At 50.8% G+C, this 12,780-nt stretch overlaps 5 protein-coding genes across 5 annotated transcripts; 4 read left to right on the top strand and 1 right to left on the bottom strand.

Annotated features, from left to right (window-relative positions):
• Window positions 1-2,238: 2,238 nt before the first annotated feature.
• P152DRAFT_459373 (uncharacterized protein) lies at window positions 2,239-4,359 on the bottom strand. The gene is made up of 4 exons (XM_033679662.1): window positions 4,247-4,359; window positions 3,957-4,181; window positions 3,704-3,903; window positions 2,239-2,875 (listed from the first exon to the last, which is right to left on the bottom strand). The coding sequence occupies exons 3-4, from the start codon at window positions 3,899-3,901 to the stop codon at window positions 2,639-2,641; spliced, it is 435 nt and encodes a 144-aa protein (XP_033533063.1). The 5' UTR covers window positions 3,902-3,903; window positions 3,957-4,181; window positions 4,247-4,359; the 3' UTR covers window positions 2,239-2,638.
• Window positions 4,360-4,773: 414 nt separating this feature from the next.
• P152DRAFT_399045 (uncharacterized protein) lies at window positions 4,774-5,607 on the top strand (the record flags this gene model as incomplete). The annotated part of the gene is made up of 3 exons (XM_033676500.1): window positions 4,774-4,971; window positions 5,024-5,113; window positions 5,170-5,607. The coding sequence occupies 3 exons, from the start codon at window positions 4,774-4,776 to the stop codon at window positions 5,605-5,607; spliced, it is 726 nt and encodes a 241-aa protein (XP_033533062.1).
• Window positions 5,608-7,010: 1,403 nt separating this feature from the next.
• Window positions 7,011-7,467, top strand: P152DRAFT_373672 (uncharacterized protein; the record flags this gene model as incomplete). Its single annotated transcript, XM_033675564.1, has 2 exons — window positions 7,011-7,079; window positions 7,126-7,467. Coding segments are annotated over 2 exons (411 nt in total), but the record flags the coding sequence as incomplete, so codon positions are not given.
• A 1,060-nt stretch (window positions 7,468-8,527) lies between these two features.
• Window positions 8,528-9,211, top strand: P152DRAFT_437791 (uncharacterized protein; the record flags this gene model as incomplete). Its single annotated transcript, XM_033677590.1, has 2 exons — window positions 8,528-8,792; window positions 8,876-9,211. Exons 1-2 carry the CDS (start codon window positions 8,721-8,723, stop codon window positions 9,209-9,211), a joined length of 408 nt encoding a protein of 135 aa, XP_033533060.1. The 5' UTR covers window positions 8,528-8,720.
• A 1,785-nt stretch (window positions 9,212-10,996) lies between these two features.
• Window positions 10,997-12,723, top strand: P152DRAFT_489102 (putative feruloyl esterase; the record flags this gene model as incomplete). Its single annotated transcript, XM_033682132.1, has 5 exons — window positions 10,997-11,297; window positions 11,343-11,842; window positions 12,014-12,231; window positions 12,314-12,332; window positions 12,403-12,723. The coding sequence occupies 5 exons, from the start codon at window positions 10,997-10,999 to the stop codon at window positions 12,721-12,723; spliced, it is 1,359 nt and encodes a 452-aa protein (XP_033533059.1).
• Between the last annotated feature and the right edge of the window lie 57 nt (window positions 12,724-12,780).

Genomic DNA, 12,780 nt, shown 5'->3' with positions numbered 1-12,780 from the left:
CTCAGATAGCATCCATCACCCCCTCCTATCATCTCCAGTGCGATCGACCTCACGTCCTCCGAAGGATATTAGCACTTCACAATGAAGTTGCTATACTTGCTCTCGATCGTCCTGCTGTGTGTCGGCTTCGGCTCAGCATCCCTGAGTCACTCCCATAGAATGTCACAAAGATTATAAGCCCATGGGCTTATGGTCTGTCCATTTCTCCCGTCGTCGCCCTTCCTGGCGCCACAGCCTCGCCGGTTCCGTCGTCGTCTTTCGAGTCTGACTTCGTGCCGAGTCTCGATCCGCCTCGCCCGACCGCCCAGCCCACGGCACCCCACGGGTGCGATTACGTACCCGGCCGCTGGTCGTGGCTTCGCGCTCTGTGGTTCCGGGCTCTGGGGAAGCCTGGCCTTGCCTTCAACCTTGAGTCTCGAGTCTTGAAGTCTTTAGTTTTCTCGAGTCATGGTGATGTGGGTCACATGTCTTGAAAGTTGGGCGCACACCAGCCACCCCCGTCTCATTATTTTGCTTTGGTTAGATGCTTTTGCTTAAGACACACATCCCAGTTCACTCACACACTGCACACTATTCACTCTGCTTGACTTCAGGGGCATGGTGCCATAAAGGTGCTTCAAGCAGAGGGTGCCTTTGCATGCGCTTTCCTTTTCCTTGCTTTTTCTGGGGATTGCCTTATGGCTCACAATGACTGAGCATCTACTGACTTCTGTCACAGGTACCCACTCCGGATATCGTAAGCCAGGTGCCCGCTCAATGATCGTCCTTAGCGGTGCAAGCGAATGGCTTCTCGGCACTGTACGACCAGATCCCCGAGCGGCTGGTTGGGACCCCTGGCAGCGCACTGGCATGGCTTCGGCCTACTTTCCTCTCGATGGATCGCGACCAGTACTCTGCTGCGTTTGTGATTCCGTCTTTGCGTCGCCTTGAGTCTCGGCCTTCAAGAACCCCGCGTGGCTCTCGAACTCGACCGTAACGAAAGTGCTGAGACTGGTTCTGGACTCCTCCTCGTGGTATGGTGCACTCAAGAAGTGCTGGATCAACGTCGGGGATCTTTTCTCAGCATGGAGCAGGAACGGGGTATTGTCTGCCATCGAGGGGCTCAGAAATAGGATATTCCTGGAAGAAGTCCCCGAGCTGGTCGGCTATCTGCCTTCCAGTGTCTCCCTTGCCCCACTCGGATGGATGACTGTCACGGTAATCGCTTTCATGCTGGGTCGCACAAGCATGGCAATTTTGCGCTGCTGCTTTCGCTCGGACTACGACAAAGCCCTTGTGGTCGTAGTGGGATATGCCCTCGAGCAATTCGAAAGGTTCGATATCGCCGCGAAGAAAATGCTCCGTAAAACTGAGTGTTTCCTGACGCAGCCGAATGTCCAGTACGCTATCGCCTTCACCGGCGATAGAACCTTCGACATAGTGATCATCCTGGCAGCCAAAGCCATTATTTCTCCCCGGTTCCTCCTGAACTGGATACCTCGTTGTTTGTAATTCTTCCTTTCCTGCATCAATTTCGTCCAGCTGGCCCTCGGGCTTCAATTCCAACGCCTGGCCAACTTTATTTACAGGAAAAGTGGCGAATTGACGGAAAGCGAAGACTGGGCCGGGCAATCTCACGACAGCCGCCGTGCCGCGCAGGACCTATCATCAAAGGCCTGTCGCTGGATTCACTGGAAGGCAGTCGGCCATCTCGAGGATCATCTCTGCGATCTGGATCCGGCGAAAGCGAGTCTCTGCGGGCTCCAGAGCACGTCGGCCACCAAAGATAAGAAGATTCATGAGTAGCAGTTGATCTGAGTTAAGCGCCCGCGCCCGCGCCCGCGCCCAATACGCAGAGGACCAACACGATGATGTCGTTACGGAACCCCGAAACTTCGTGAAACAGGCCGTGTGGGATCAGGGACAGCGTCTTATCTTCAGATTCGCGGCCTCGTACAGTGCCTTTTTTCCGCGCGTCCACCCCGATGCAAATCCGCCAAGGCTCACATAACGCGAAGAACAGCCTCCACTCTTCGAACCTTTGAATTCGGATCCTTCGGGATCCGCCATATTTCAAACACAAAACGCTTCGCAGCTGTGATCATGCGAGCAATCGCCACACCGATAGACAGGCAATCCACGGTTTCGGGTGATCAGACAGAGGATGAGATGTTTTGTGACCACTAATCAAATCTTCAGTCGTGCCCCGACAATTCGTCGCCTAGCAACCGATCGCCACATCGACGATAAATAAACCACGTCTCGGGCAATCAGACATATAATGAGTTGTGTGACCACTCATCAAATCTTCAAGTTCGGATTCTTCTAGATCGATAAAATTCTTAAGCAAATCTTCAATTCTGCTCCGCATGTCGTGACCATACGAGCAATTTCCACGTCCACGACACAGTCAACTAAACTATGTCATCAAGCGATCAGACACAGGGTGAGCATTTTATGTGACCACTCATCGGGTCTTCAAGTCGGATCATCAAGCTATTCAGCTTCCCGAGTCGTCTCCATACGAGCGAGCAACACTCACAAACGAACAATATATCGTTTCGATTCGGTTGATCAGACACATGAGGAGCGTTTCATTCGTCTCTTCATCAAGTTTTCAACTTCGGATCCTTCCAGGTCCACCATCATTTCAAGCAATTCATTCTTCTCGCGTAGTGACCACGCGGGCAATTGCATCCACCGCCGCCCGGAAGCCCTCCATTTCTTCTTCCACGTCGCCGCCTCGTCCTGCCGACGAGAAGCTTACTGAGCTACCAACATACACTGGCTTTCCAACTCTCCGCGCCAAAGCTTTTGCGAGACGGGATGCGAAGTCAACCGTGCCGGCATCGATGTAAAGGGGTGTGCTAATCGGTTGTTCGGTCGGATGGTCGCGCTGTTTTCAATCAAATCGTCAGCGACACGTTCTTCTTGCTGTTGAACTTCAAACCAAAAATAGTTGGATCATTTTATCAAAAGTAGTAAGTTCCGACACATTCACTCCATCCGAGCGTCGACTGTCAACCGGACATAGGCATCAATCATTTCAAACATCTCAATGATGCGGGAAACCCGCAAAATAGAGCTGCCAAAAGCAGCTGTCCTCATTCATTGCTCTCGTCAAAAACCATAGCAGATTGTCGAGCACACAGGCCTCAGAAACTTCATATCAACTTTGCAAACTCCTTGGCATCAGTGGCCCGACAGTCCGGTCTCAACCGCGCCACATACGTGGCAGGCTTTGTTGAGACCAAAACCATAGTAGGTAGTCCTTGCTCCTCAATTGCTTGGCCATGCTAACCATCGCTCTTTAGAACTAAAACAAAAACAAAAACAAAAAAAAAAGAAAAAGAAAGGAAGAAATGCCTCCAAAGAAGGGGCGGGGTCGGGCAGAGGAGGAATTGAAAAGGGGAGAAGCCTCCAAATAGAAGAGGCGTGGTAGGGCAGGTGAGGGAATGAAGGGGTGAAGAAGCCTCCAAAAGAAGGGGGCGTGGGAAAAAGGAGGAGCACCAGGTCGGACTGCTACGGGTAGTGGGATGGGAAAACGGAGGAGCATTGGGTTGGGCTGCTATGGCAGCGAAGGGACAGAAGGTTGGATTCGGGACAGCTTCTGGCTGGCGCCTGGCCATCACGAAGGGGGCCAAGCGTCGGCTAGACCCACCCAGCGGTAAGTCTGCTCTGGCATCTCATGAACATTGACAGAAACGGAAACTAACTTGCTTACATTCGGCAATGAGTACACGAACGAACCCATGGAGGAGAGGGCTCGTGTCGTGGATTCTCCGGTCGTGGTGAGGAAGGCCATGACAGAGGTTTGGAGGATGGTGAGGTGGACATGGATGCGGGTCTGGGGAGCGTGCGGAAGCGGGATGGAGAATTGGATGGGTGATGAAGATGAGATCTTTGGCGCGGTGAGAGCCATATCTCAAGTCATTCGTCAGTTGCCAGGATCTGGATCTTTGTTGGAGCAGTCTCACTTGTGATTCCAGAGCTCAGTCTCAGAGCTTAGTCTCGGGCCAAGTTCAATCTAACTATGAGGTGGCGTTCGAAAGTGGTTTGAACAGCCTGACGAGAAGATTCAGAGCTTAGTCTTGTAACGGCCAATCGGATCATGGGGTGGCGTTCGGAAGTGTTTGGGCAGCTTGATGGGCAGCTTTAGAGCTCAGTCTTGTACGAGGAAAGGTGTTGAAGAAAGGTGTTGACTGGGAAGTAGTCAGATTGAGCCGGCCGTCAAACAACCGCTCAAAGGGACTTGGGGGACACTGACATCATGTAAGGCCGAGTGGTAGTGGTATTTACTCTCTGTATTTATTTTCTAGTCTGGTCGAGCTTCAATCAACTAGCTCCTAGACGAAATCACAACACATTTCACTCCAAGCTCAGATGTATTTCGGTGAACATTCAAGGGAATCGATGAAGTGATGTTGAAAGTGGGCTGCTGACTAAGCCGACTTCCCTGCTCATCACGAATCGATATTCCCAAGTTTTGACGATATGCACGCGCCTAGACGCGAGGACGAGCCTGAACAGTTAATCTGCATGGTAAAGGGAGGGCCAAAGGTAGATCAGAACCGACCGAACGGTACTCCGGCGCCTATGCCGACATCGCAAACCTCGAGCCGCAAGAGATTCCGATCGCTTACACCGCCCTCCTCCCCGAGATCTGCATCCGCGCGTATCGAGCTCCGAGCTGTCTCCCCAGCCCTATCCCAGCTCTCCGACTCGCACACCGCGAAATATTCCCAGCTCACACGATCGCGATCCGAGTCGCCCGCTCCCAATCGACAGCATGCAATGAAGTGTTTCCTGCCACCACACCGACCGCTCACCTTCCAGACGTACGAGGAGTATGAGTTACATTACACCCAGGCACACAGGCATCGGTGTGCGGAGTGCATGAAGAACCTTCCTAGCGATAGGTATTTGGAGTTACATATTGCGGAGAATCATAACCCGATTAATCAGGCGCGGAAGGAGAGAGGGGAGTCAATTGTGGGTGGCTAGGATTGTCCGGGTGATGGTTACAGGCTAATATGTCGAGCAGTATCAATGTTTCGTAGAGGGATGCGACAAGGTCGTTGAGACATGGTGGAAGAGAAGGTTGCATTGCATTGATAAGCATCAATACCCAAGGGTAAGCAAGGCGTTTATGCGGTTCTGCGCTGAGAATTTCTCTAACCTCTGGCCTAGAACTATGACTTCTTCATCGTCAACGATGGTATTGATCGACGACATTCTATGCTCCAGCCGGAATGGGTAACGCGACGCAAGTTGGGCGAACAGCAAGCTAAAACCTCACCCTCGGGTTCCCAACGAGTCGTCGCAGCCAAGAACGAAGGCAAACGCGCAATTCTCCCTGGTCAATCTGTTTCAAACGCGAAATCTCCACGGAAATCTCAGGGCGATAACCAGAAGGGCGCGGTGGACAACGATGAGTCCGACACCGACGTGGTCGAGGCTGACGGGGATGAAATGAACGAGGACTACGATTTTGATCAAGGCAATAATAATGACGTGAAAGACGATGCCATGACCGATCTCACGACGTCCATGTCTTCCTTGAAATTTGTTCCACGAAATATACGATTCGGACGAGGCCGAGGACGAGGCGGGTTTGCAAACCGATGATGTCGTTAGGTGAGCGACTTGGGTATTGGCACAGTTCTCATTTTGGAATACGAGACACGGCGTATTGATTACTAGTCGTTGCATTAGCGAGCGGGCTACCGGGAGCACCGCTCCTTGCTTTGAGGCCGAGAGACTTTGGAAATGGGAGTAAACAGCGAGCAACTTCGGTGGCAAATGGATGGGGAACAACTGTACACTCACTATGATGAGGGCAAGTCGATTTCTATTGGCTTTACGGTTTAACCATGTGTGTGGGAAGACTACCCCTTCGAGACTTTGAGACAACTTCGGAGTTTCCGGCAGTGGTTCATACCAAAGTTTCGCCCGACCGATGGTGGGATGCCCGAAGGGACGATTTGGATACATCAAAATCACGAACTCCGCATGCAGGTCATCGGATCAGGGTCATTCGAATGCTACCGCAAACCTACGCAGGTGGCACGAAATGAGGAGGTTGCCGTCATACAACGGTGTATAGCAACAAACCACAATCCCAGCATTGTTTTCGATGGTGCGACTATTGTAAATAGATTGAATACGAATTCATGATTTGCACCACCATACGGTGCTCCATTCTCGAGCTCCAGAGACAGTGGTTGGGGAATGGATCGACACTAATATCGCATAGCTAAACTTAGAAATGGTTCTCCACCAAACGCCAAGTCTCGGTCTAATATCTCCGTGTTTCAACCGTTGCAAGTGACATCTATTTGTCTGCTTAGTCCCGCGCACCATCCAGGTGTATTAAAACATGCTCTATTCCTATTGGTCTTTAATCGAATATTTCGATAGCAGCCTGCTCTCCATAGATTTGTTTAGGCCAACCGGATCGATGTCGGGATGGACGTTCCACGGCCCGCCCACCAGAGCAGCTGAACTGCTAGGGATGATCGTAACTCGATGACGTTACCGAGCAGAGGTTACATCGAGAATCCAATATCATTGACCCGCCAGTACCGGAGGGAAATAAACAATACGAGATCGAAAGTCGTCAAAGCTGAGCCGTTTACTTCGCTGTCAGCAAAGAATTCGAGAGTTCGCTGGGCATACCTGGGAGGGCGGCATGTCCAGACAATTAATATATAATTCCGGGCTCCTCATTTCTTAAAGTTTCCGCTTCTGAAAGTTTTTGGTTTCATACATCCACTGTCAAGTCATCCAAGAATATTTTGATTGTAGCAAAACAACACGTCGTTTTACTTTCCGTCACGATGAGATCGATCGTTAACATTTTTCTCGCTATCGCCCATGTCCTTCCGGCTACGTTAGCCCAGGACTGTCCGATCAGCGAGCGCCCAAATCTCGCGACTTGGACGTCCTACAAGCCCGGCGACCGCCAATATAACGCACTCAAGGCAAACTATGGCGGTGCTTTGAACCTCTTCACCGTCCAGACCGGGGACTACTGCCCCATCGACCCGCCATCGAACTGCCCCAATGGAACCGAGACGGCCTGGGCCGGTACTAGTCCCGTAAGTTCCCCTACAGTCCCCGTTCTAATATACTCACCCTATCCAGTACTCCATCGTCCCTGGCGGCCAGGAGATGTACGTCGACCCTACCGGCCTGGTGAAGATCACCGTGCAACACTCCCACTACATCCCGCCGGGCTCCTACGCGAACGGCGAAGGTTGGAAGTGGACCGCGCTGCCCCTGCCGGAATGCCAGGACCCCATCCCCTGTCCGCGGTCGGCGTTCTACTTCTGCTCACCGCCATCGGGGTACTGGACGTTCCAGATCGAGGGCCAGGAGCGCGGAGGGTTCGCGGCGTGTCCGAATCCGTGGGACGGGGAGGTCACGAGTGTGTATGCGGTGACGGACGCATTTAATCGGACGGATTGTGTGGAGTTGGAGGGGTTGGGGACGCATGAGTATACTGGGGAACCAGTGTGGTCATTCGTGTAGAGAATCAAGCAGGTCGTGATAGGGGATGAAGTTGGGATATCCTAAGATTCTAACATATTGCGCTTATTAGGCAATTCAAGAGGTTCACTTCTAATTTCTAATAGTAACAAAGGATTGAAAATGGTGCAAATTCCAATGTCAATAAAGATTCCCGAATTTTGCCCTCCTACGCCATGCTGTATGTCTCCCACCAACGCCGCTGACGTCGTATGAATTGTAGTAAGCACCTAAGATATATGTATGAAAGTAACTTCGTTAATTCGTTTCTTCTCATAATGCTTTCTGAGGTTATTCTTCTTAAACAAGTATAATGAAAATCAAGGCCTTAATTAGAACTTGCTGTCATGGGCATGGGGGCAGCTGGGTTGCAGCTGATTGCCACAGAGATGTGGCTGGTGGATTGCATGTGGATTATCAGAAAAGCAAACATGGTGACACAGCATTATCATAGGGTGGCAGAGGGGAGAGTCGCTCTCTCGCGCACGAAGGCGCCAGGAGATTTCTTCCTTCTCTCTCTCTTTAGTTTAGGTTAATGGAACTTGGTAATCTCAGGAGTCAGGACGCAGATCTTCCACATCCAGACCGTGTCATTTGCTGATTAGTGATTACTTAACCTCGCTGACAATTAGGAATGTGTACACTAACCACGCTACGGAATATCGTTCAATCCCTACCTCTACACCGTATCACGATGCAGCCCGGCAAGAATTACAACCATCGTCCTTAAGACATTTCTCTTTCCTCAGAGTTCATATGTCGATACTTACGAATACGCGATGCCGAATTTCCCATCTTCACAAGGTTCGAGTTAGCATCGGCCACTAGCAGCGGGATTGACTGTCTCCCGATAATTGTGGCTACTCGAGCACTTGAACACCCGATCGACCGGACTTAACTTCATGGAGTTCATGTATCTCCTGCGATCCACCGCGAGCGGACTCGCCGTCGCGTCGAATTGGTAAGAATGCATAAGATTTCGGGCGATTAAAAAGGGGGGCGGAGGCTGAGATGTGCAGAGAATGGCATGCTGATCACTGGAAACTGTGCATTTATATCAGGAACTGCAGCCCCAGAACAGATCGGAGTTTGAGATCATACTAAAGCAATTATTATACGAGCTCCCATTGAAAATCCCGGAGCCTTTCATTCGTCATCCTTGATAGCTTACCTTCTATAAAGCCGTACTATACCCTTCCAAACGCGCCAAGATGGTTACCGGAGCTTGTGGATGTAGGAACGTCACCTACACAATCGACGGAGATGAATCCGCCATGAAACCCGTATGTCCCCCTCTATCCAAGCGTATCCCCAAACCCCACCTCTTCTTTCCACCTTCCTTTCCCATCACCAATAACCTCACCAGGGCGCATGCCACTGCCTATCCTGCCGCCGCCTCTCCGGCAGCACGCACACCACCATGCTAGGCATCCCGCAGGCCCAATTCAAAGTCACCGGTACCCCGAAGCAATGGCAGCGCAAAGGCGACTCGGGGGGCACCGTCACGGTGAACTTCTGCGCGGAGTGCGGGCACCATTTGTTCTCCGAGGCGGAGAATATTCCGGGGTTGGTCCTCGTGGTGGCGGGGTCTATCGACGATGCGAAGTGGTTGGATGCGAGGGCACCGTTCATGGAGGTGTATGCGAAGGATAAGGTGCAGTGGGTGCCGCAGTTGAGCGAGGTGGTGAAAAAGGTGGTGTGAGTGAACAGTCGCTGGTTTGGGAAGCGATAGGAGATGCCCTTAGTGCTCGGAGGTTGTCAGACTCCACGTTCAACTTTGACAGCCTGGTATGGCAATAGCCAGGAGATTTTAATCGTGAAATAGACTAGTCAGTACTGCAGCCAAGAAAATCATCGATCTGACCTCTCCGACGCTTCGGGGCCGTCATGCAACTCTGACCAGTGTTTGGAAACCCGGGGCCCGTCTCGAGTGCCGAGTCCCTGCCGCTAGGATTCTACTTCTACTGCAACCTTGATAATAATGCGGAGATGTACGGTAAAGTATCCCATCTGACCATCGATCGTTCTGCAAGTCCACCAACCACCTCGGGCTCCCGACTGATCTAGTTCCGAAATAATCGCCACCAGGGTCCCCTTTCTTGACCGATAACTCGAAATTCTTGACGGATGCAGGGGGCACGTAGTCGTACATCCCCCGCGTAACCTTGAATGGCTAGGGATCTATTTGCCCCTAATCTGTGGATGTTAGTGACATCTCAAACACTATGAACTGGCAAGGGAGATGATTCGTGTAAGTTACGGAACTACTGAATGCTATCCGGCGACGGCTTCGCCTTGAGAGGCCGGCAGACGGAAGCGATTCCTTAACGTAAGGAGGGTGCGATGCTAAACCGGACCCCTACGCCTGATTTCCTCCGTGATCGTGGTCTATTCCTCTTCATACTCCCGCACCAGACGTACCAGCAGGGAATCCTCTTCAGGAGTAAAAGCAACACGATGCCTTCGGCCTGGCCCTAGTCCAAACTCTAAGACGGAGTTTGTACCCCTCCTAAACAACTTCCGTGACTTTCTATGTGACCGCCGCGCCTGTGTCTTTGGCTCTGTAGGCATTAGGACTTCATTGGATCTGAGGTGTCGAGCACGTGGAAAGGACTCCAAAGTGTGGTGAGTCGGGAAGTCAATTGTCGCACTGGAATATACTTAATATGGTTGAAAGTCAGATGATTTTTCGACATCTAGCAAATTCTGTGTCTATATGTGGTCTCCTGCCCTAACTTAGTCCTCCTAAGTTAATATAATTTACATACGAGGCTCATAGCAGGATTATTAATAGAGCCTATAGCCTTAGGCCATAGCTGACGGCCTAGTCTACGACAGTTAGGTCGCTACATGTATGTACCGTCTTCTCCCCTGGCCTACATTTTCACTGTGATTTACCGCGCGTGTATCGACCGATAAAATGCTCAAGTTCCACTTTGATAAGGTATTTGAATAGAAAGGCCCGGCATGCTTAAAAAGTTCAGGGAATATACTTCAAAGTTTGACCCACTGGAACAAACAGTTGAGGATGCACGCTGAGGAGATCATTATATTTGCTCTCAAATGCGCGTATTCAAAATGAGGATACAAGATCTTTTGATTGGTCCTTTCCTGCTTGGCGTAAAGAGGGTACGAATCAGACCCCTTTTAATACGGACAAGTGGGGACATAGTAGAACACGAAGAGCTAGTTAACGCGGAACCTGGGCCAACATGAGGAAATTAGCATCGTCAACGACGTATGCATTCCTCTACCAAATTCAATAACACAGCTAGCGGAAATAAGGCCGAGGATCAAGATTTTGTTTTCTGGTTCAGTGGATAGATAAATCTGGTATCATGCTCTGGTATGGCACATGCCAATATATATAGTGTCCGTTCATCACAGGTTGGCGGTTGGCCTGTCTTAATGTTCTCACACTTTTCCATCCTTAACTATCACCCGGGAACACCTGTCATTATCTACTTGGTTCTCTACGCACGTAGTCATGATCCCGTCGCTGTTCAACGGATCTATCTCGGCCGATGCGTGCTCGGCCTCTTTGATACCATATCCCACTCTCTTTGGCGCAGAATTCTTGTCTCTAGATGCCAACTTCGTGTCAAACTATACAAATAATGTCCATATTGGGCTCTATGCCAATCATGGCGGCGTCAATGTGGAGAATGTTGACTTCTGCAACGTCACCGCTTCGTACACCCATCCTGGCGTGAATGACACGATCTACATCCAGGTTTGGATGCCATCTGACACCTGGAATGGCAGACCACAAGCCATTGGAGGAGCTGGTTGACAGGCCGGTCTTCATTATGTTGGGTTATTCGGCATGGCAGTGGCCGTTGGCGAAGGCTACGCGACTGTCGGGACTGATGCAGGCTTAGGTTCTGATGTTGATCCCACCAATTGGGGACTCCTGTGCGAAGGAAATCCCAACCTCCATCTGCTCCAAAACTTGGCGTCTGTCTCGCTCAACGATGTTTCCGTCGTAGCGAAAAGCACCGTGAAGTCCTTCTATGGTCAGCTTCCTGCATATTCATACTTCAGTGGCTGTTCTCAGGGCGGCCGCCAGGGTCTAATGCTTGCCCAACGTTACCCAGATGCCTATGATGGTATTGCTGCTAGCGCACCGGCAATCAATTGGGCCGAGTTTTTCGTCTCGTTTCTATGGCCAGCTTTTCTTATGGATCTACATGGCCAGTATCCACCTTCGTGCGAAATTGAGGCATTGACTGGAGCTGCAATCGCCTCCTGTGATGGAGAGGATGGTGTGATAGATGGAGTCATTACGAACCCCGAGACCTGCACATTCGACCCTACAAGTCTTGTTGGCAAGGTCATCAACTGCACCAATTTTGGCACGAATGGCGCATTTCAGCCGTAGCAGCGACTATAGTGCAAGGAGCTGTAAGTCTTTGCCCTTTTTGGATATCCAATGGCCCTCCGATTCTTCATTCTCTGTTGTTGTCAGTTGCATTCCGTGACTCTCATTGCTAACTTGCACCAGTGGACTGGCGCTAAACGAGTCGATAATTCGAGTATTTGGTTTGGTGTAGGCAAAGACGCCCAATTGACCGATTCAACAATCCAACGGGGAATCGCTTCTACCACGTGCACTTCCAACAGAACTTGCACACCCAATGAATTGGAGCTCGGTACAAACTGGGTCAAGCTCTTCATTCAGCGAAGTCCAACCGCGACCACAAGGTTTCTTACCCACGAAGAGTACGGTCGCATTGCACATACTTCTAAGCAAGTATATGACTCCATGATCGGCACGGCAGATCCAGACCTTTCAGAGTTTTAGTAAGAGAGGTGGTAAGCTCGTTGGATGTCATGGAACGATACGTTTCCCTATGAACCGAAAAGAGGCAAGGCTGATTTATTGTTCATTAGTCCGACAGTGTCATACCGACACGTGAGAGTGAGGATTACTATGATCGGATTGCGGCTGTCGACCCCAACGTTCAGGACTATTATCGTCTATTTCTTGCACCTGGTTTAGGTCACTGTTTTGGCGGCTCTGGCGCATATCCCGACACCACATTTGACGCCCTGAGAGAATGGGTGGAGAACGGAATTGCTCCAGAAACAGTGGCCGCCACCAGTGTGTCAACTTCGCCCGTCATCAAACGCCCACTGTGCCCATATCCAAAGAAGCAGATATATGATGGTATTGGGGACTCAACTGCTGGTAAGGGATTCCACTGCGTTTGAAGATCATGGGCCATTGTACTTCTCACATTATCATTAAGTCCTCTGCCTTTAATTACA

Source organism: Eremomyces bilateralis (assembly GCF_010015585.1).
Source record: "Eremomyces bilateralis CBS 781.70 unplaced genomic scaffold P152scaffold_13, whole genome shotgun sequence".
Classification (NCBI taxonomy): domain Eukaryota; kingdom Fungi; phylum Ascomycota; class Dothideomycetes; order Eremomycetales; family Eremomycetaceae; genus Eremomyces; species Eremomyces bilateralis.
This window is presented reverse-complemented; position numbering and strand designations above follow the sequence as displayed.